This window comes from Berghia stephanieae, chromosome 14 (genome assembly GCF_034508935.2).
Source record: "Berghia stephanieae isolate SIO BIC M18660-M18661 chromosome 14, UCSD_Bste_1.3, whole genome shotgun sequence".
NCBI classification, from domain to species: Eukaryota; Metazoa; Mollusca; class Gastropoda; order Nudibranchia; family Aeolidiidae; genus Berghia; species Berghia stephanieae.
Window position 1 is genome coordinate 23,532,388 of NC_088373.1, and position 24,566 is coordinate 23,556,953.

The 24,566-nt window shown below is 36.8% G+C and overlaps 1 protein-coding gene across 1 annotated transcript in view; it reads left to right on the plus strand.

Annotated features, from left to right (window-relative positions):
- The window catches only part of LOC144959396 (uncharacterized), a 93,981-nt gene that overhangs the window by 48,001 nt on the left and 21,414 nt on the right, over window positions 1–24,566 (plus strand). The window contains exons 13-20 of the mRNA XM_078891975.1: window positions 130–213; window positions 11,727–12,032; window positions 12,580–12,807; window positions 13,443–13,526; window positions 16,250–16,555; window positions 17,519–17,749; window positions 21,188–21,271; window positions 23,461–23,799. Of these exons, the coding sequence (XP_078748101.1) occupies window positions 130–213; window positions 11,727–12,032; window positions 12,580–12,807; window positions 13,443–13,526; window positions 16,250–16,555; window positions 17,519–17,749; window positions 21,188–21,271; window positions 23,461–23,799 (1,662 nt within the window). The remainder of the gene's footprint in view (window positions 1–129; window positions 214–11,726; window positions 12,033–12,579; window positions 12,808–13,442; window positions 13,527–16,249; window positions 16,556–17,518; window positions 17,750–21,187; window positions 21,272–23,460; window positions 23,800–24,566) is intronic.

Genomic DNA, 24,566 nt, shown 5'->3' on the forward strand with positions numbered 1-24,566 from the left:
CATCATCATCATCATCATCATCATCATCATCATCATCATCATCATCATTTATCATCATCATCATAAGCATTATCGTCGCCATAATTTTATATTGATCTAAAATAATATACATGTTACAATAATTTCTAGAGGAAAAGAAAGCATTCACATGCCGGGCAACAAACTCAGCTGGTTTATCGGAGAAATCTACCACTTTGGAGGTCTACTATGGGTGTAAGTATGTCTATAATTAATGTATTGTTGCTATCACTAACACTCGGGATATTGAAACTTAATCTTATAGTCTTCTATAAAAGCTAGTTTTAAACAGCGGGTAATTTTATTCCAAAACCAAATGTGTTAAACTGTTAATGATCATGTAAATGAAAATGTTTTTTTTTTCTATAACTTCATGTTTCCTTGCTGTATATATTTATATATATATGCCATTATGTATTAGTGCTTAACTTATACTATTCGTTTCAATACAAAATAAAGGAGAGGCTAATGCTCATCATTTACAATAGAACACAAGATATTTGGTACAGTTATGATAAAATGTATAAAACGAGATAATATATCAGATTATATACATTATAGATTATTTGAAAACTTTATCACTGATATGCACAGAATATATATATATATATATATATATATATATATATATATATATATATATATATATATATATATATATATATAATAATAATGAACTTATACAGTGTAAGCGATTAATTGTAACAGAGCCGTTACGCAGAAATCGTTCCAACAGCTTTCCAACTAACCAATTCCGCTTGCGGCCTCCAATGGAACTACATATCAAGTTCCCACATAGCTTTTTTAGTGACGTTCTTATAATATACAGTGACATATTTTATTTATCTGTCAGGCATTTTATTCTTTATTTCATTTTTAACACAAGCTTCATGTAGACATGATGGTAGTTGACAGAGAATAAATCATCCAATATCCTACAACTTAACATCTTTGAGAGAACAGAGAGAACAGAGCATTTTTAAACAATAGACATAACTTATTGATGCTGATGGGAAACTGACGTTGTACTTGAATTTAATGAAAAGTCTATGTATTTTTATATGTTCATTTTGATCTCGTTATTCATTAAACCATTAATTTTAATGAATTTGGAGCTCAATTCATCACTTGCCACCACCTATGTTTCGATATTGCTTCTTGATGCTCGAAGAAATAAATATCACTGAGCGGGGTTTCCGATCTCCCACAGTGGGGAGGGAGGAACTTGCTATGTCTTCTTTACCCCCCATATCTCTGTTTTCCAACTTGCTTTCTGTGTCTTGGAATGAGATTACTTCGTTTTGTCCTGGCCTAGCAAGATACCCTGGCTTCGAGGGAAACGGTCAAATATTTAGAGTTTTGGGAGATAACATTTTTTACTTATAAATCATCTCTCTGTTATGTATTGTTAGTTATATGTGTTTCTCTTAGATGAATCCTGTGAATTGAATAATGGATGAGACTTTTAGGTAATCTAAAAACTTAAGTGCACTGATAGTGTGCTCTTGGAATCTACATCTGTTCCCTATTTGAATTAATTCTCCTCTGTCTTCCTTTTACTTTGGTACTTTAATTGTAATTATTGTGTCCATAACAGCACCTTCCCGTGGTGTTCCCTGTTTCTACTGAGTTTGTTATGGGCGCGACCGAGTCCCCGGCGGTATAACCGGGTTAGGGAGTAGGTGGGACCCCTTCCTCTTAAGGTGCAGGAGTCAGAGCCCACCGGTGAGTGGTACACGCTTTGCTCCTCACCCACCCACCTCACACTCATTCTGTAGGGTGGTGTCTTCTGTATGTCCTTACTTTTCTTAACCTACACCTATAACTCATACCCTCTCTAGCCATCGATGTATGGCTCTACTGCCTTGTGGATACCTTCAGGAGGAGGAAAGGCTAAGGAGTAAACCTAACAGAAACCTGCATCCAAACTGATGACAAACGTATCGCTGTGCGATCCTTTGGACCACACCAGGGAGGAAGAGAGGGAGGTTCTGGTTACTGGGCAGCCCAGGATCTCCACATACTTTGCCCAGGCCGCGCCCTGGAGAGGACACTCCAGTCTCACCTTCACCGGTGAAGAGTAACAACACGGAAGACAGCAGTCTACGAGTGATAAGTCCTTGCTCGATTGGCGTAGAGTTGGACGCTACGGGTTGTCTTCGACGGTGGGAGGGATCATCGTAATCCTACTGGTCAGCTACCGCCCGCCCCAAGCTGGGCAGCCCCCAGCCAGAAAGGTGTTGGCCCGCCACGATCTGCCTGCTTCAGAGGGTGCCTGGAGCTTAGAGCTTGCAAGCTTGACAAGTGGATCGTTAAACTGTGTACCAGGCAAGCAAACGAAAAAGAAAACGAAGTCCCCAGCTCTTCGATTAGCAAGCTGGAATGTAAGAACTATGCGCTCAGGAGTGACAGATGACCTTCAGGCCATGGACGATGCTCAAAAAATAGCAGTAATTGATCATGAACTTAACAGACTGAACATTGACATAGCAGCCTTGCAGGAAACGCGACTCCCAGAGAGGGGATCCCTGAAGGAGAAACACTTTACATTCTTCTGGCAAGGAAAAGGCACAGAAGACGTGAGGGAGCACGGTGTTGGATTTGCAGTACGCCATACATTGCTTCCTATGTTCGAACCGCCAACCGACGGCACAGAGAGAATTTTAAAGCTGCGCCTGTCATCCATGCAGGGCTCGGTGAACCTTGTTTGCATCTACGCCCCAACACTGCAAGCTTCGGTTGAAGTAAAGGACCAATCCTATGAGTCATTAGACGCCATTGTCAACAATATCCCAGAAGTGGAGCACATCTACCTTCTTGGCGACTTCAATGCGCGAGTTGGTGCCGACAGAGAATCATGGCCAACCGTTTTGGGGCACCACGGTATAGGAAAGATGAATGAGAATGGTCAGAGGCTTCTTGAACTCTGCTGCTATCGCAAACCATGCGTGACGAACACCTACTTCCAGAACAAGGCATGTCACAAGGTGTCATGGAGACATCCAAGGTCAACATTGGCATCAGCTGGACATGATCATCACTAAGCGCGATTCTCTTAACAGTGTTTGCAACACCAGGTCTTATCAAAGCGCTGATTGCGACACAGATCACTCTTTGGTTGCCACAAGGGTGAAACTGACACCAAAGAAACTTCATCACTCAAAGAGAAAGGGCCAGCCCAGGATCAATATCAGCAAGACAGCTTACCGGGAAAAGAATATAGAGTTCAACGAGCAACTTGAGAGGAATCTCAACACAGCTCATAGAAAAGCAGAACAAAACGCACAGGACAGCTGGAACTCTCTTAGAAACGCCATCTACAGCACTGCAGTACTGACATGCGGCAAAAAGGAGCACAGGAACAATGATTGGTTTGAAGCCAATATTACTGAGCTTGAGCCAGTCATTGATGCCAAGCGCAGCGCACTTGTCAGCTATAAACAAAAACCAAGTCAGAGGAACCTGCAGGCGTTGCGAGCTGCACGCAGCAAAGCACAGCAAACAGCACGACGTTGCGCCAACAACTACTGGCTTCAGTTGTCGGACAACATCCAGCAAGCGTCTGACAGTGGCAACATAAGAGCCATGTATGAGGGCATCAAACAGGCGACAGGCAAATCTACAAAGAAAACTGCGCCTATTAAATCCAAGACAGGGGAAGCCATCACAGACAAGGACAAGCAGATGGGAAAATGGGTAGAGCACTACTTGGAACTCTACGCCAGAGAAAACTCTGTCACCCAAAAAGCGTTAGACGCAATTGAAGAACTGCCAGTACTGGAAGAACTAGACGCAGAAACAATTATGGTGGAGCTCAGCAAAGCAATCGATGCTTTGGCCTGTGGCAGAGCACCCGGTGACGACAGCATTCCACCCGAAATCATCAAATGTGGGAAGCCAGCCCTCTTGGAACCACTACATAAACTCCTATGTCTTTGCTGGAGAGAAGGCAAGGTACCCCAGGATATGCGCGATGCCAAGATTATCACCCTCTACAAAAACAAGGTAGACCGTAGTGACTGTAATAACTATAGGGGGATCTCTCTACTGAGCATTGTGGGTAAAGTCTTTGCGCGCGTTGTCCTCGCTCGACTGCAAGTCCTCGCCGAACGTATCTACCCAGAGTCGCAGTGTGGCTCCATAGCCAAGAGGTCGACAGTGGACATGATCTTCTCAGTACGTCAACTTCAGGAGAAATGCAGAGAACAGCAGATGCCCCTCTACATTGCATTTATTGACCTGACAAAGGCATTTGACCTTGTTAGCAGGAAGGGCCTTTTCCAGCTGCTAAAGAAGATTGGCTCTCCTCCTCAGCAGCTTAGCATCATTGCCTCATTTCACGACGACATGAAGGGCACCATTAGCTACGACGGTGGAGCCTCTGAACCCTTCCCCATGCGCAGCGGTGTGAAACAAGGCTGTGTCCTCGCACCGACTTTGTTTGGTATATATATATATATTGATAAATTAATCTCTGACCATCATTTAATTGTGTTTTGCGTTTTATTTCCAATGAAGCACGAAGTAAAAAAGATGATAACATCTCGTAATTTGAAGAATATAAACATGAACATTTTTAAACAAGACCTTGACCATAACGTTAAAAATAAACATGATGCGAATGGTCTCCACGAGTCAATTGTTGGTACGGTGGACAAGCATGCTCCCTTAACAACTAGAGCAGTAAAAGTGAGACGTCAAGCACCCTGGTATAATACCGAAATAAAATTGAATGGATTAGCCAGGAGGCGGGCAGAAAGAAAATGGCTCAAGTCCAGAGATGCTGTCGATAAGAAGCGATACATCGCGGCTAGAAATGATGCAAAAGCCGTCAATTTCAGGGCCAAAAAGAAATTCTATGAAGAAAGCCTCAAAAACGTGGGACGTTCGAGACAATTCTTTGCCTTGACCAAGGAACTGCTGGGACAACAGACGCAACCAGCTCTCCCATCTTTAATCGATCGTGCAGATCTACCAACTCGCTTTGGTCAATATTTTAAAGAAAAAACGGATACCATCAGGAAGGAACTCTCGTCTGAATCGATCCCTACAACATTTGACAAGTTTCATGGTGATTCGTTAACACATTTTTCAAAGATTACTGAAGCTGACTTACGTGATTGCATTATGTCGTCTCCAACTAAAAGTTGTGATTTAGACCCCTTAAATACTGCCATTTTAAAAAAATGCATTGATGTAATTTTAACACCATTTACATGTATTGTTAATAATTCGTTGCAGTCAGGTGCTGTACCAGACATTTACAAAGTTGCTCATGTCAAACCCCTTTTGAAAAAACCTGATCTCGATAAAGAGAACTTAAAAAACTATCGCCCTGTCTCTAATCTTCCTTTTCTCTCTAAGATCTTAGAAAAGCTTGTTTTGAAACAATTACTGTCTCATCTTAAAAATAATTGTCTTGAAGAAAAATTTCAGTCTGCTTATAGGCAACATCATTCGACGGAAACCGCACTTGTTAGGGTTGTTAATGATCTCCTCTCTGTTATAGACAATGGTTCATGTTCTTTGCTGAATTTGCTTGACCTATCGTCTGCTTTTGATACTATTGATCACAATCTTCTTCTCAAACGTCTTGAAATTACTTATGGCGTGTCTGGTGCAGCGCTTGATTGGTTTAGGTCATATTTGTTTAATCGTAAACAGATTATTACGGTGGATGAATATAGATCGGAGGAAATCTTTCTTGATTGTGGGGTTCCCCAGGGTTCAGTACTTGGACCCGTTCTTTTTGTTTTGTACGTTGGCCCTCTGTCTAAAATCATCAGAAGTTTTGGTCTGTCTTACCATCAATACGCTGATGATACGCAATTGTACTGCGTTTCCAATATGAGAAATTTACAAGAAGTATCAGCCAATAGTAAAAATTGTATCCAAAGTGTTAAGAAATGGATGAATGAGAACAGACTGAAACTGAATGATGATAAGACGGAGGTGCTGTATGTGGGGAACAGGAAGTGGAAAAGTGAAACAGATTTGAAGTTGGGGGATGCCTCTATTCAAATTGTTGACAAAGTGAAAAACCTTGGCACATTCTTAGACTCTGGACTGTCGATGGAGCATCAGGTTAATAATTTGGTTAGATCTCTCTTTTTCCAACTAAAAAAGATTGCTTCCATTAGACGGTTCATATCTGAGGATGTGACCAAGCACCTGGTTGTGTCCCTCGTACTATCGAAATTGGATTATTGTAATGCTCTGTTGTTTGGCGTTTCGCAATACAATCTGAAACGTCTTCAGATTGTCCAAAACAGCGCTGCCAGACTAGTATTTATGAAGCGTAGGTGCGACTCTGCCGGACCTCTACTTCATGACCTGCATTGGCTGCCTGTTGAGAAAAGAATTAAATTCAAAGCTTGTGTTTTAGTGTATCGTTGTCTTGAAGGTACTGCCCCTTCCTACCTTTCAGAACTAATTGAAAGATATTCAAAACCCCGCCCCTTACGTTCGGCCAGTGATTCCACAAAACTAGTTGTCCCTCGAATTCGGAAAAATGCTGGAATGAGATCCTTTTCTCATTTCGGACCCTCTATTTGGAACGCCTTACCGCAGAGCATTCGTGAAAAAGAATCTTTGTCTATTTTTAAACGTTCGCTTAAAACATATTTGTTTCGATTTTAGTAGATGGTATGAGAAGCAAGATAGGTTTGGTTTGTGTTGTGTGTTGTATTGTGTGTGTGTGTATGTGTGTGTGTGTGTGCTTGTGTGTGTGAATGAGTATGTTTCAGCCAAAGTAATTTGTAATTTAAGCGCTTAGAGTCTGGTGTCTCGGAGTTATAGCGCTATATAAGTTTTCAGCATTATTATTATTATTATTATTATATTTTACTCCTTACTGCTGAAGTTTGCATTCAAAGAGTCCCCAGAAGGAGTCCACTTACACACCAGAAGTGATGGGAAGCTGTTCAATCTGGCACGGCTGAGAGCAAAGACCAAGATTCGCACAGTCCTCATAAGGGAAATGCTATTTGCAGATGATGCAGCTCTATGCGCGCATACCGAGGAAGACCTCCAACGGCAGATGGACAGGTTTTCCCACGCATGCAGGGAATTCGGGCTGACGATCAGCATCAAGAAAACAAATGTAATGTGTCAGGATGTCCCCTCTATACCAACAATTTACATTGACAACGAGGAGCTAGAAGTCACTGATCACTTCACATACCTGGGCATAACCATCACCAGCAACCTCTCACTTGATGCAGAATTAGACAAGCGCATCGCCAAAGCTGCCGCTGTCATGGCACAACTGAGCAAGGGAGTGTGGACCAACAACCAACTCACTTTGAATACCAAACTCAGAGTATACCAGGCATGTGTACTCAGTAGCCTACTGTATGGCAGTGAATCCTGGACAACATATGCCAGACAGGAGAACTGCCTGGAAAACTTCCACATTCGCTGTCTACGACGAATTCTCGGCATCAGTTGGCAGGACAGACTCACTAACAATGCAGTGCTAGAAAGAGCGAACTCCCTCAGTATGCATCTTATGCTCTGCCAGCGACGTTTGCGATGGCTTGGTCATGTACACAGGATGGACGATGGACGCATACCCAAAGACATCATGTACGGTGAACTAGCTTCTGGACGGCGACCAACTGGCCGTCCAGCTCTGCGCTTCTATGATGTCTGCAAACGAGACATGAAATTGACAGGCATCGACTCAAACACCTGGGAGTCGCTTGCTGACGACCGCAACGGCTGGAGATATGCGGTGATGGAGGGAGTGAAGAGAGGTGAGGAGAGGAGAAAGATGAAGTTTGAGGAGTGGAGAGCAAGGAGGAAAGAGAGGCAGCAGATCCAAATACCAAACACACAGTCAAACTATGTGTGCAACAACTGCGGTAGAGACTGCCATGCAAGGATTGGTCTGCTGAGTCACACCCGTCGTTGCTCTCAACAAGACTGATGAGACTAAAGCTATACAGGGCGCAAACCATCGTCTCTTGAGACGGAAGGATGCCTACTAACATCTTATGGAATTGTCACTTAAACCTTTTCTCGAAAATAAAGAAAAAGAATCAAAGACACATGAATACTGCTCTAAAAATATCCACAACATAATATTATAAAATTTAAATCATTACGAAAATGAACTAGTGCATCATTATTTGCGTTCTCATTAATATTCAAAACTGTCAAATGTCTAAATTGTAACGCATTACAAACTAAAGGGGATGTGGTGAAAGACTCGATGTATTTAACAACTATTTTGCTAATTAGAAGATAGCGGTGAACCTAATCTGGTTCTTTCAATTGGAATATTCATGTCTTTGATTTCCCAAACAGAAAGACACATCTTTAAATGTTTGTTGCCGCATTGAAATTGTTCATTTATGCAGCATGAATTCTTATAGGCTTATAATTGGTTTGTTTACAAATAACTTCTCCACCGGTGACGTCCAATCAAGGGACGCTACTCTTCCGCTAATCCCATTCCCCCTAGTAGCTAATAGAAATTATAAAGAAATAATTATGTCTCTGAGAAATCGTTCTACTTAAGCGGCTGTTCAGTAAGGTGGCTTTACAAATATCGACTTCGACTATATATGAATGTTAGGTTTTGAACGAACAAATTATCTATTTGTTTTAGAGACATGCTTCGTTATGCTTACCACTCACGCAATACTCAGTTTCAACACATCCATTCACATCTCATTCGTCTTTAGTTTTTCATTCAATGTGTTTTGTTGATAAATGGGAAACTCGAAACGTCAACGGTATCTGTCTTTGTCTAACATATTGAAGCTTACAATTAAATAACCATCGTTATTTTTTCATTCGAGTTTAGAGCAAAAACATCACACAGGTTGGAAGAGAGTTTGGTATTAGATTCGTGTTTAGGAAGAATTTTGATTGTTTTCGTAAATAATTGGAATAAAATAACCATTTAAATAAATAAGGGGTTCCCGATACCGGAGCTGGTAGAGCACTAGCTCACAGGAAAGGGACCATGATTAATCCCGGTTGAAGTCTAGATTTTCTTTTTAACCCCCTCCACACCCAGCATTGAATGGGTGGCTGAGTCTGTTCGATTTGTCGAAAAGTATTTTGCGATAGACTAGCGTCCTATTCGAAGGATAGAAAGCAATTGCTATTGTCTGTTTCACGCTATAGAAAACGGGATAAACTCCGACTCCATGGGCCCAATGCCTACTAACTATTTGCTTTTTTCCAATAGATGTAGTATGAGTTATTACAAAATATTTCTTTGTTGATTTGTAATTTTCAATGGGAGGTAAATTGAAATAATATTTTTTGAAATGGTGTTGGCATTCGACATTTGGTAAAGATGTGTGGGTAGAATTCCCAATATCGTACAACGTTGGGACATTGGTGTCGAAACCAACACCTGTTGAAAAATGTTACATTATGGATGATTATTGTGTATCAGTGCCCACATGCATTGCAGAAAGTAATCGAGACTGTTCTATGTAAATGAAAAAAAAAAAAAGATTTTTAGTCTTCCGGCTACATCATTAGATTTGCCAGAGGCCATCGTGTGAGCATTTACGTTTTGCTTAAACGTAAAGGAAATCAATGTAAGTGCCATTCTACTGTTTAAAACATCCAAAGTGAAACACTCTACAAAGTTAATTGTATGTAATCGATTGCCAGGGAAAAAATCAAATAGCTTCTTTTGTTTTAGTTGCAATATACTCAGCTAAAGTTGTCCTTAGATTAGGGTTTGCTTGCAAGAAGTTCTTCAATTCTTTTTGAACTGCCACATTAAGGTAATAGTTAACAGCAAACAACATGTGCTTTAGCTGTTCTCTGGGTTTAATATGCCTGAAAATCTTTGACAAATATACATTTTTCTAAAAGTCCTGAATGAACTTCAACACATATAATGATATTTTCTTTTGAGTGCGATTGTTAAAGCGAACGTCAACTTTATTTCATGGGCTTTACGTATGCTTATTATAATATACAACGCATGAGCATCTTTGTAGAGATAAAAACAAATAACAACTGACACCAACAAAGAACAACTGGCAACAATTAACTATCAACAAATAGCAACTGATAACACAAAATAACTTCATAATAATTTCATGGGCTTTACGTATGCTTATTATAATATACAACGCATGGGCATCTTTGTCGAGATAAAAACAAATAACAACTGACACCAACAAAGAACAACTGGCAACAATTAACTAACAACAAAAAGCAACTGATAACACAAAATAACTTAGATTTTAGACTCAATAATCAATATTCGTGTGGTCAACTAGGCCCCAACTTTACGTGCATAACTCCGAGCAACTTTTTGTGATGGCCGGAGTTGCGGCCCTTTTTTGTTAATCAATTTAATGACGAAATATGATAGACGAATGGTTATTTGGGCACAATGAAGCAAGCTAGAGATGTGTTTGTAGTACTCATGAAAAATCACCCTCTATCTATTTTTTTTGGTGACACTTGGTGTTCTTTCACAAGCTTTCTCTTTTATTTCTCTTTTATTTTTTTGTCATCAGTTGTTACTTGTAGTTATGTGTTGTTATCAGTTGTTATTTGTTGTTATCTCGACTAAGATAAATACCGCAATGCACGGTCAGCGTTAGAATTAGAGAGATATTCTGGAATCTTACAGCAACACGTCAGCCTTATAAAATCTTTTTAAAATCACAAATATATGGAACTTTCAGGATGTTAAAGATTGACAGCTTTCGTTTCCCATTATGTTTCGCCATGAATAGAGATCATCAGAAAAAATCATTTGGGCTCATCAATTTGCCTGCATATCACACATATTCTCTCTCTTTCTCTCTCTCTCTCTCTCTCTCTCTCTCTCTCTCTCTCTCTCTGACACACACACACACACACACACACACACACACACGCGCAAACACATCTCCCAAACACAATTATAATTTGCGTTCTCTTTACAAATGGCATAACCGTAACTGGATGAAGCAAATTTGTAGATGAATTAAGATTCCTAATATAAATATTGAATTATAATCTTTTTGATATTATCACTTTCTCACTCTATCCCATGACCCGTTGGTCGTCGGGAGGACTCTCAAGATGCATACTTTACGATTCGACATCACCCATTACGGTCTTGGGCTTTTCTTATTAGATTGTTCAATATCAATCCTGTCCAATCTGTAATGTTGTCCTGCCAAACCTTCCTCTGTCTTCCTATTTTTCGCCAGCCTTCTGCTGTGCCCTGCAATATTGCCTTGCATACGCTTTCGTGTCTTACGAGGTGACCAAATTCAGACAATTTCCTTCTCTTTACCATTGCAAGTAGTGGTTCTTGCCTTCCTGTCAGTTCTTTTACTTCGTCCAGAACACATACATTGGTCCTATGTTCCAAATATGATGTTTTTAGTAGATTTCGGTAGCCTTTGATATTACACGAATAAAAAACATAATTTAAATAATTTCCTCTCGTAATTTCCTTCTCAAACCAAAAAGCATTGCAACAAGTGCTTAATTATAACTCTAGGTTGATGTCGGCTGCTTTCAGATTGTTACACTCGTGTGTCATCAATACGTCTCTGAGTTACGCCGACAACAATTAGCGCCCTGCGGTGTGTTGTGCAGAAACGAGATTCAGAGTCCAAACGTTTTGAGAATACAAACAACTTCATGACTGAAAAGATTTTAAAACAATTTAGAAAATTCTACTTTTCTGACACTCAAATTATTTTTAAATTCTTGGTCTTTAACAGGGGGTCCAGTCAGTGTTTCCACAGTACTTGACCAGGGCAACACAACAAGGGAACGTGCCATGTTCTACTGCGAGGTCAACTCATCCACAGTTAGGCCTGACTGGGACACCAAGTTTAAGATACAAGAAAGCGGCACGGTTTACAATTACAGTTACAGAATGGATGTGGGTCAAGGTGTCATCAGGGACCACTATGTATTTCAAACTGCCAGTATTAGAAATGTGAATTTTACTGTAGAATGCATGGTAAATAACACGAAGATCAAGTCAATTGGAGCCATTGACACAGAAGATTACACAATTGAAGGTATTTTGTATTTGATAAATATACTACAATAGAATTTAAATTGATGATCCACCCTATCCATTTGCTAACAAATTAAAATATTAAAGCTACATTTGATTTCTAAAAATAGACATTAGAAAATATGTGTTTATAAAACCAGAATAATTAGCAAAGTATCCACAACATTTACTTCAAGAGTTTTACAAGGATCCCCGACCAACAGTGACATGTAATACTTAACACGAGACACGACTTTTGTTTATACAGTTTTACAAAGACAAAATGTCTCTTTTCAATGAAAAAAAATAATAACATAATTCCAAAATAGAGGATGTCTGTGGATTTTTCCCTTTACTCTCCAAACGATATCAATTTACGCTTTTATCAATACCATAGTTCATATCCAAAGTTAAACAGCAAAGAAGACGTGGCTCTCATCTTAAGAAACTCTTATAAGAACCACCAGTTGGGTAATGATAGTAATAGTATCATTATTACTACAATCATTATTACTTTTGATACCATTTTCATAATATTCATAACGTTTATGCCTTTGCTCCTGTTTTAGAACTGCCAACATCAACAATCGACAATTGCTCAATCTACATGTCCTCAAAGGACGACAGATGGATTGAGCCTGGAGGGACGAATGATCCCTTTGACTGTAGTTGTGTATTAAAGAACAAAGGATTTCCCACGTATTGGTCGAGAGCTCAATGGGTCGACAACTCGACGGGAAATGTGCTCAAAGAAGATAAATTCGATGCGAGACTAAACTACACAAATGCTTCAAGAGGTTTGGGGTTTTTTTTCATTGTATTATCCATAACTCTCTTTCTCTCTCTCTATCTCTTTCTCTCACTCTCTCTCTCAATCTATCTATCTATCTTTATATCTATCTGTGCGTGTGCGTGTGTGTGTGTGTGTGGGTACGTGTGTTTGTGTGTGTGTGTTTGTGTGTTTGTGGAAGGCTTGATAATCATTTTTCTTCTTTCAAATTATTATTCAAAGTGATATCATATTGAGCTCTGATTTTGGTCTTAAAATAGTTTTATTCCTGCTTAGAGTTACGTCTTTAAAAAAACAACACTCGCTCACGCGTTACATTTAAATACAATATTAGGATTAAGAATTCACAGGTAAAAACAATGTATTTCGTTTTATTAGCAAAATCAAATTGGGAAATTGTCAAGCAACCTATATTGTTTTCATTCACCAGCTGGGAGCAAATAAAACACACATAACACAATATATTCATATTGTCATAAACATTGCAGTTGTTTGGTATAATTGGGGGGTTCTAATCTTTGGTTCAAAGTTCAGCACGCTATTTTGCTGCCCAATTATGAGCAATCTCTATCATCACCGTTTTCACAACTACTGTGATGATTAGTTTATTCACAATATAATTTGTAGTATTTGATATTGCAGAGAAAAATAAATCATTCACGTGCCGAGCAATAAACTCAGCTGGGTTATCGGAGAATTATACCACCTTGGATGTCTCCTATGCATGTAAGTAATTCTCTAAATAACGTATTGCTGTTATTACCATTACTGTAGATATTGAAACTTGCGTTTCTTGTTTTTTTAACATTTCTTCTTTTATACAGTGAGTTACTCTATTTTAGTTCCATACATCCAGTCTATGGATATTTTCATGAAAGTCATTTTCAGCGATTTTGTGTTTGCTAGATATATTTATATGTAACAGTAGTTACTTATTCTTTTAAACCATTTTGATACAAAAGTAACAAGGGCAAAGGTCCATTATACAAAAATCAATGCGATTTAGTTCGTAGATTACAAATGTATTTGGGAGTATAAATTATATAAACAAGACGTTTAAACATGACAAATTATATACGTTATACCGTATTTCAAGATATGGTTAGTGATATTCACAGATTCTACAAATATACAAAAAAAATACTGTTAGGTTAGAAGCAATGAAATGGTCGCTTATGGGGAGTTATCTTAATTTATTTCGTTTAATAATAAATATTGTTTCTACCTCACGATCGTTTTACATAGCCATTTGCGTTGAACTCCTTTTATAACAAAACTAATTTACGTCAAAGGGATTTTCTACTACAAGGAAATATTCGTTATATAAGATATTCCCACCGCATTATCATACTCGCTAAGCAAATATTTGACTAACAACTCATGTACTAAAAGCAATTGCGTTGGTTTAGATGCGAATTGAAAAAATCCAATGTGATTTTTTGATAAAATCATCACATTTTCTAATTAATGGCAAAATTCGCACAAATCATTTCCATGTCAATCGTAAACGCATTGAGGGAACTGGGTGATTATTGGCCCAGTAATTTCCGAGACTTTATTTTTTAATTATCCAATTTGCCTATTATATGATAAGATGATTATTGTGGAAACTATAGATTGAATGACATATTGTGACTGACTATCAAGGCTTGGCATATAATATTTATAAATCAGGTATCTTTGCCATTTTCTGTGCATGTTATATTTGATTAACAATTGCCTTGTGAGCAAAATGCAAATCAGTGAAATTTACAATCTCAGAATGAGAAAATAATTACGTCGTCGACCTTCTCTTATTGAAGACATGTTTAAGATAAGGGTGCTGATTTTACCTATCTATTGTTGTCACTATTTTCAAATAAATACAGATTGGAGGAGGACTTGGTATTGGAATCGAGTCACGTATGCTTTTTCTTTTTGTAATTGTTTACCATTGGAATTAATATATAGATATGTGGTTTTCTCCGTCAGGGATACTCAAAAATAATATAGTAGTAATGATAATAGTATCAATAATAGTAATAATAATGATCATAATAATAATAATAATAATAATAATAAAAATAATAATAATAATAATAATAATAATAATAATAATAATAATAATAATAATAATAATAATAATGATCATAAGACCAATGATAATAATAATAATAATAATAATAATAATAATAATAATAATAATAATAATAATAATAATAATAATAATAATAATAATAATAATAATAATAAAAAGAAGAAGAAGAAGAAGAAGAAGAAAGAAGAAGAAGAAGAAGAAGAAGAAGAAGAAGAAGAAGAAGAAGAAGAAGAAAGAGAAGAAGAAGAAGAAGAAGAAGAAGAAAAGAAGAAGAAGAAGAAGAAGAAGAAGAAGAAGAAGAAGAAGAAGAGAAGAAGAAGAAGAAGAAGAAGAAGAAGAAGAAGAAGAAGAGAAGAAGAGAGAAGAAGAAGAAGAAGAAGAAGAAAGAAGAAGAAGAAGAAGAAGAAGAAAGAAGAAAGAAGAAGAAGAAGAAGAAGAAGAAGAAGAAGAAGAAAGAAGAAGAAGAAGAAGAAGAAGAAGAAGAAAGAAGAAGAAGAAGAAGAAGAAGAAGAAGAAGAAGAAGAAGAAGAAGAAGAAGAAGAAGAAGAAGAAGAAGAAGAAGAAGAAGAAGAAGAAGAAGAAGAAGAAGAAGAAGAAGAAGAAGAAGAAGAAGAAGAAGAAGAAGAAGAAGAAGAAGAAGAAGAAGAAGAAGGAAGAAGAAGAGAAGAAGAAGAAGAAGAAGAAGAAGAAGAAGAAGAAGAAGAAGAAGAAGAAGAAGAAGAAGAAGAGAAGAAGAAGAAGAAGAAGAAGAAGAAGAAGAAGAAGAAGAAGAAGAGAAGAAGAAGAAGAAGAAGAAGAAGAAGAAGAAGAAAGAAGAAGAAGAAGAAGAAGAAGAAGAAGAAGAAGAAGAAAGAAAGAAGAAGAAGAAGAAGAAGAAGAAGAAGAAGAAGAAGAGAGAAGAAGAAGAAGAAGAGAAGAAGAAGAAGAAGAAGAAGAAGAAGAAGAAAGAAGAGAAGAAGAGAAGAAGAAGAAGAAGAAAGAAGAAGAAGAAGAAGAAGAAGAAGAAGAAGAAGAAGAAGAAGAAGAAGAAGAAGAAGAAGAAGGAGGAGAAGAAGAAGAAGAAGTATCATTATAGTTAGGATATTATTCCTATACAAGGAATTCGCCTGTATCAAAATCAGTATGTTGTTATTTCAAGTATAGCTTTGGCAGTCTATGGTATTTTACATCCATTAGGCACATGGAGCCAGAGTTTATCCGGTTTTCTATAGAGTGAAATGACCAGGCTCTTTACTCATATTCTCTCACCGTATTCAGGTGTAAAATGAGTACCTCTCCATTCGTAGCGTTGTCTCTTTCCAAAAAAAATAATTATATTGTTATTATTATATTTTGAGATTCAACTTATCCTTAATATGTCATTACTTGACAGGGGGTCCAATCAGTGTTTCCATAGGACTTGACAAGGGCAACACAACACGGGAACGTGCCATGTTTTACTGCGAGGTCAATTCAGCGACAGTTAGGCCTGACTGGGACACCGAGTTTAAAATACAAGAAAGCGGCACGGTTTACAATTACAGTTACAGAATGGATGTGGGGGGAGGTGTCATCAGGGACTACTATGTATTTCATACTGCCAGTATTAGAAATGGGAATTTTACAGCAGAATGCATGGTAAATAACACGAAGATCAAGTCAATTGGAGCCACTGACATAGAGGATTACACAGTTGAAGGTATATATCATGGTTGTTATGTGTCTTAGAAATGGGAATTTTACTGTACAATGCATGGTTCTTAACACAAAGATCAAGTCAATTGTAGCTATTGACACAGAGGATCACACTATTGAAAGTCTATATTATGTTTGTTATGTGCATGATAATCGGAATAGAAGCATTACTATAATTAAAACAATTGATGTGAATATTTTGGGTTTCCCCTTTGTCAATGAAAAACAATGAACTGGACATTAAACACAAATGGGATATGGAAGGACATGGTTTTACGTTGTTGTAAGTACCATTTTACAAAAAATAACTATTCATATCAAAGGCTAATGTTCAATATACTTCTTGCTGAAGTGTTTTTTATACTTGAGAGGGTAGATTGCTAAATGTGGCCACTCTCTTTAAAGTGTAGTTTTGTCGGGGAAAATTCGATGACTAAAACAGATGTGATTATTACTTTACTCCTATTGTAGAAATTATAGTCAAACTCGAAGATAAAACAAAACACTTAATCTTTCTCGGGGTTTTAGTTATAAATTCAATATCAATTATCCAAATTACATTGCCATGCGATGTGCTGAAAATGATAAACTTACCCTTTGTGATTATCATTACCTTTCCTTTCTCAAAACTTTTGAGACTTGGTGAGTAAATTAAGACAGTATTTTTGTTTAGTCTGCTAAGACAAGAAATGACCAAAATCTTTGACACTTTTGGGTAGTAATAGTAATAATAGTTATAAATCTTTAAGGGCCACAAATTGGAAAATCTTTAGAGGCCTACATTGCTCGAATAAATATAATACACATTAATAGAAAAGATTTGGATCTTATAATTACATGATCCGCATAACAAACGTACATCACAATGCACACAGACGTCTTTACAATTTAATACAATAGGGAATATCATGTTTTAGTGTATTTGATGCATCCAAAATCATGTCATTTTTGTATCTTACACGCACAGAACTTCCCTCGGCATCTATCGCACTGTGTCCGGTCTATAACAGCCAAATTCCAGGAAAGAAAATGTGGGTCCAAGCCGGACAGGAAGAGCCAATTGAATGCGACTGCACCATCAGCAATCCAGGATTTCCAAAGTTCTGGACCAGAGCACAGTGGCTTAATGGAAAGGCAGGTGATGTCATGAAGGAAGGAAATCCTACAGCCAGTTTTCTCTACACAAGAAACTCAAGTGGTAATTATAATTATTTGACAATACGGAGGTTTACTGTTGCGGTTTGATGTAAATAGTGATAAGCACTTGACCTGAAACGAATATGTTTGTCATTAAAAGATGTAAATATTTTTCGAAAGTTCATGTTTTCCCATTGTATTGATGGAAATTAGATACCTTACTAAATTATATTCCATGGAATAAGTGTTACTCACACGTTTGGTTTTGATTTAATAAAAGAGTGATAATTCCATAATAATTACTCATTATCTGAAAACCATATAAATAGAAGAAAATAAAACACAGATATAATTTTTATTTCATTAAGGATACCAATCTGAGAAATAAAACCTAACACAATATTGAAGTCCCAGGTCTATGAGATTTTGTGAAGGGCTATTTACATTATCAGGGCTATTTTCATCGATCAATATTTGAAAAATGAGTAATCTGACACATTCCCCTCTGTAAAACATTATCCATTGTTATCATGCTTAATATTACTCAGATGATTATACGAAGCTTTAGTAAATTATTCTTACCTACTTAATTACTTCCTGTGTCATCTCTTAGGTAGACCTAAAATGGCACGCCACTCATCTCTGTTGCATGCTTTTTGGCGTCATTCAGCTGTAGAAAGTCAGTCCACTCCTGTTCTTCATACCACTCATCCGGGTTCTTGATGGTCTCGCGCCTTTAGCAATGCCCTCTAAAATATATTTCATAATAGAGTTGTACCTTTTTACATGGCCAAAATATTTCAAATTTCATAATTTTATTATGTGGAACAAGATTGGTTTAATTCCTATGACATTGCAAACTTATTGGTTGCTTATATTTGTCTTTACAGTACATATTTTCAAGGGGTCTAAATGTCCATATTTCAAATGCTTCCATATTTGTTTCTAGTACTTTATTAAAAGGTCAACGTTTCTAAACCTACAGCAATACTGAGTGAACATAGTATATCAGATTACATAGTCTGGTACTGAGGTGAATTTGATCTTTTGCTTTAGCTTTCTTTGTTTTAATTTCAAGATGATTTGTTTCAGTTTTTTTTTCTTCTGCTAAACTAAATACTTTAATCTTGATACTGTTTCTAGATAGTTTCCCGTCAATGTCTGTGTTGCTTAACTATTCTCCCTTTCTTGTTACCACCATTGCTTTGGTCTGGATCACATTCATGTAGTTTCCCAACTTTCCACTTTGTTCTTTATATCTGTGGTGGGTGTCTCTAAAGCAGTTTCATCTTCTGCCAACAACACATTGTCTTACGCATATCTGAAGTTGTTGATTTTTGTGTCTCCCACTTTGATCCCCTGTAGATAGTCAGTATTTTTTTTTCTAAAGATGCGCACAGAGTATAAGTTAAACAAATATGGAGACAGTACACAACATTGTCTGACTCCTCTTTTGATTTCAGCGTGTGGTGAAACTATTCTTATAGCCTCCCTCTGATGTCTCAATAAAGGTTTTTCAGTAAACGTTTGTAATCAGCCATATATCTTTCCCAACAAATTCTGTTCTTTCTAATCACCTAATCATTTCATGATGGTGAATTTTATCAAATGGTTTTGCGTTAGTAGTAAGGGGCGATGTGGTCGTGTGGTTAAGCATTGAATTGTGATCCGAAAGGTCCCGAATTCGAGCCCAGCTTCAAGCACTTTCGTGTTTGTATTTCTTTTCCTGTGAAGGATCATAACGTTTCATTCGTACAAGAGCGTGTGCGTTACCATGACCCTGAAAGTGATACCAACCAAGATACAATCCGGCTTGAGCAGCTGAAGATGAGTAGCCAGATCAAGAATGAACCAAACCGTCGTTCAGTCAAGGTTCTTCCTTCTCCTGGACCCATACATTCAATGCCCAGTAACTAAACTTGAATGCGGCTATGTAACAGTTATTAGGGCGGAGGAAGACTTTCAAAACTGGGTGGACGAAATGAATTTAGGGGCGTAGCCGTACGCTACTACAACTTCTTGGGCAAGATTATTAACCCTGGATTCGCCTACTTGGATATCACGGATGTTGCCATCAGACATTTTGTTTGATGGATTATCTATACTCCCGATTCTTTCTAGGATCATTCAAATAACTTTGTTGCATGACGCATTGAGCTTGTGGTGCGAATAATTTCCACATGCTCTTGCCTATTAATTGTTTTATACACTGATCTTGTCAGTTCGTCACTGAAGAGTTCTGTCACGTTTTCAATTGGGAACGCAGGAGGAAGTTTTAACATTTCAGTCTGTATTCCCTCTTCAAGACTAGTTTTTCCATCTTTCATCTTTATCACAACAATCTCCATTTTGCATGCAAATATTTGTGGTCCATCATTGTTAGTTGGGACTGGCATTGTGGGTCGTTTGTCGTTATTGACACCAACATTCATGTATTTTTTTGTTTCAAATAATATTTGTCCCTCTTTATTCTTTGTAAAATTATTGATTTTCGTTTATTATCAGATACAAGAATTGTCATGTCTTGTGATTCTTTATTGTTAAATCTAGAAATTTCTGCCATTCTGAATTTGTAATCAGACCCTTATCTTTCTGCACTCCTGTCAAATTCTCTAATTCAGAACATTGTAATTTTGTTTATTTTGCATCTCTTTCATTTCTGCCAATAGCTATAATATCTCAAGAGTAATCCACAGTTTGCTCACTTTTCTTTTCTATTTTTTGGGGGGTATATTCCTGTTTCCATGTAGTATATTTTCTTTGAGATTGTTCCATTACATGTTGAGTTTATCTACTGAAATCAATTGGTTGGTACCATTGTTCTTGATTGTTTTCTAGAAGAGCATTATATTTGTTCGTAACTATAACGCTATAACTTTCATGCATTTTTCATGCCCTCCTTTAAAGCCTCTTTGAAGAGAGAGTATTACCTTTCAGTTTTCTGTGAGTAATTTTATATATTTTATTGAATGATATATATGACCGCATGTGCATAAATGTATAAGCGCTTCCGAGAACTTTTGGTTGAAAGGGCGCTATAGAAATCATGCATTATTATTATTATTATTTTTATTATTATTATTATTATTATTATTATTATTATTATTATTATTATTATTATTATTATTATTATTATTATTATTATTATTATTATCATATTATTATTATTATTATTATTATTATTATTATTATTATTATTATTATTATATTATTATTATCATTATTATTATTATTATTATTATTATTATTATTATTATTATTATTATTATTATTATTATTATTATTGTTATTTCTGATGACATCATTATGTGAATAATTTAAAGGGGTATTCTGGTTTGCTTTAGAAATGTGTAAAAGAACAGATTGAAAGAAAATAAAGAAAATGTGACAAGATGGGAGTAGGGGGTGTGTGGTTTTATTTAGGATAAAACAATATTGATCATATCATTGCTAGTCGTATTATTCAAGCACCATTATGACACTTTTGTGAAATTTCCAGAAAATTCAAAGACATTCAGTTGTCGAGCTGTAAATTCAGCTGGGGTATCGGAGAATTCAACCACTTACACAGTTTACTACTATTGTAAGTACACATTACTATTTACACTTTATATCATCATCATCATCATCATCATCATCATCATCATCATCATCATCATCATCATCATCATCATCATCATCATCATCATCATCATCATCATCATCATCATCATCTATTAAGTAAACCTCTTTCAAAGAATGGTTTTTACTAGCATTCTCTTTCAACTCCATCATTATGAGCGTTATTACATTTGGCATTAGAGTGTGGCATAGTGGATTTCGGGTAGGAGAAAAGTCAAAGATAAGTAAACTTATCAAAGAATCGAGTAAAATAATAAATTCCCATCTGGATGATGTTGAACATTTGCATCAAAAACATCTCATTTAAAAAGTTGTTTCTATCATTAATAAAAAAAAAACCATGTGCTTCATCAAGAATTTAAAATTCTCCCATCAGGTAGAAGGTATGCTTTGGCACACTGCAGAACCAACAATTACAAAAGAACTTTCGTTCCTTCTTCAATTAAATCAGTAAATGCTTCATAAGTCTGCAAAAGTCTTAACAACGCATTACAGTTAAGGAGGGGATTGGATAGAGGAAGAAAGAAAGAGAGAGAGAGAGGGAGGGAGAGAGAGAGAGAGAGAGAGAGATAAATGAATAAATCGATAGATAGATAGATAGATAGATAGATAGATAGATAGATAGATAGATAGATAGATAGATAGATAGAGAGTGAGCTGGAGCTTTATGAATTTGTATGTACGTTTCTGTTGATGTGTTAATAATATTAAATAGTTTTTGGCACCCAAATAATAATCTAAAATGTAAATTTGATGAGGGAATCTCATTATATGCAACTTTACTGTATTTTTTTTTGCTTTTACATATATATATATATATATATATATATATATATATATATATATATATATATATATATATATATAGAGAGAGAGAGAGAGAGAGAGAGAGAGAGAGAGGAAGAGAGAAGGGGAAATTGTTTATCGGTGTGATTATGTGCACGCGCGCGCGCGCGCGTGTGTGTGTGTGTGTGGGTGTGTGTGTGTGTGTGTGTATGTGTGTGTGCAAGCACTCATGTAGTATGACATATGAGAGTATGACGAGGACTCAAAATATATTTAGAGTATAACAGTATTAATATGTGTAGCTTAGTTTCATATGGGAGAAACAAAATTGAAGTAACTCAGCTCCTTGTAGTTGTTTATGGCCGACCGTTTTTTTATGAATGGTTCTCACTGAATTCTTGCGGTCGGACTTTGGGCGTTCGGGACTGCATGTGGATTGATGGTGCGATGTGTCCTGCTGGCATGTGTTTTGAGCATTTTGGACAAACTCACTGCATCGATAGATATTCCTCACATACAGAGAAGATAGATAAGAATGAAGGGCGATAGGGAGAGAGAGAGAGAGAGAGAGAGAGAGAGGAGAGAGAGAGAGAGGAGGGTGGGTGGAAGGAGAGAGACAAAGGACAGAGAGAGAAAGAAGAGAGAGAGGAAGGAGAGAGAGAGAGTGAGAGAGAGAGGGGAAGGAGAGAGAGAAAGGAGAGAGAGGGAGAGAGAGGGGGGGAAGGAGAGAGAGAAAGGAGAGAGAGAGAAAGGAGAGAGAGAGGAAGGAGAGAGAGAGAGAGAGAGACAGAGAGAGAGAGAGAGAGAGAGAGAGAGAGAGAGAGAGAGAAAGAGAGAGACTGAGGAGGACCACAGGCTTTCCCTCTCATAGCTTGTTACAGAAATAATATAATATGGAGTATGATGAAGATGGTGATGGTGTTATAGGAGAATGGTGAAAGTGAAGGATTGTAACGAAAATATTAGGAAGGTTGTTGTGATGAAGATGATGATGATGATGATGATGATGATGATGATGATGATGATGATGATGATGATGATGATGATGATGGTGATGATGATGACGGTGATGATGATGATGATGATAATGATGATGATGATGATGATGATGATGATGATGATGATGATGATGATGATGATGATGATGATGATGATGATGAGGATGACGATGATGATGATGCCAGTTTTTTTTTTTTACGATAACTACTATGTAACTAGTGTGCAGCTTGTGTGAGTGTGTCTATGTCAATATCTTATTGTTATAAATGTGTAACCAAATGACAAATTGCCACTTTTTTGGGGACAATAAAGATATATTATTATTATTATTATTATTATTATTATTATTATTATTATTACATTCAGATGGACCAGACAATGTGACTTTAAGTCTCATGGACACTCCGCCATTCGATGGAAAAAACACGAATCCCCCGGCCAACCTTTCCATCAATTGTGAGGTCCCTTCCAATCTCAACCCTTCAATCAGTGTCAAGGTTGTAGGCGTCAATGGCAGCGGAATGACAGTTGTGAATGTGGACACGCCCATTGAGACATCAAAAACTGCAGACAAATTAACTTTCAAATTTAGCATCCCACCTCCTCTGGACGACAATTACCGTCCAACAATAAACATGAACATCACTTGTAAAGCAGAAAATGACATCAACTCTACCTTGATCGTCGAAGACAGTATCGAATTAGGTAACACATTGAGAGTTCTTCTTCCTCTTCAAGTAGTTGTAATAGTAGTAATAGTACTAGTAGTAGTAGTAGTAGTAGTAGTAGTAGTAGTAGTAGTAGTAGTAGTAGTAGTAGTAGTAGTAGTAGTAGTAGTAGTAGTAGTAGTAGTAGTAGTAGTAGTAGTAGTAGTAGTAGTAGTAGTAGTAGTAGTAGTATATAGTAGTAGTAGTAGTAGTAGTTGTAATAGTAGTAGTAGTAGTAGTAGTAGTAGTAGTAGTAGTAGTAGTAGTAGTAGTAGTAGTAGTAGTAGTAGTAGCAGCAGTAGAAGTAGTAGTAGTAGTAGTAGTAGTAGTAGTAGTAGTAGTAGTAGTAGTAGTAGTAGTAGTAGTAGTATATAGTATAGTAGTAGTAGTATAGTAGTAGTGTAGTAGTAGTAGTAGTAGTTTGTATGTATTAGTAGTAGTAGTAGTAGTATAGTAGATAGTAGTAGTAGTATTAGTAGTAGTAGTAGTAGTAGTATTAGTAGTAGTAGTTGTAGTAGTAGTAGTATTAGTAGTAGTATAGTAGTAGTAGTAGTAGGTAGTAGTAGTAGTAGTAGTAGTAGTAGTAGTAGTAGTAGTAGTAGTTAGTAGTAGTTAGTAGTTAGTAGTAGTAGAAGTAGTAGTAGTATTAGTAGTAGTTTGTAGTATTAGTAGTAGTATAGTAGTAGTAGTAGTGTAGTAGTAGTATAGTAGTAGTTGTGTAGTAGTAGTTATTGTAGTAGTATAGTAGTAGTTGGTAGTAGTAGT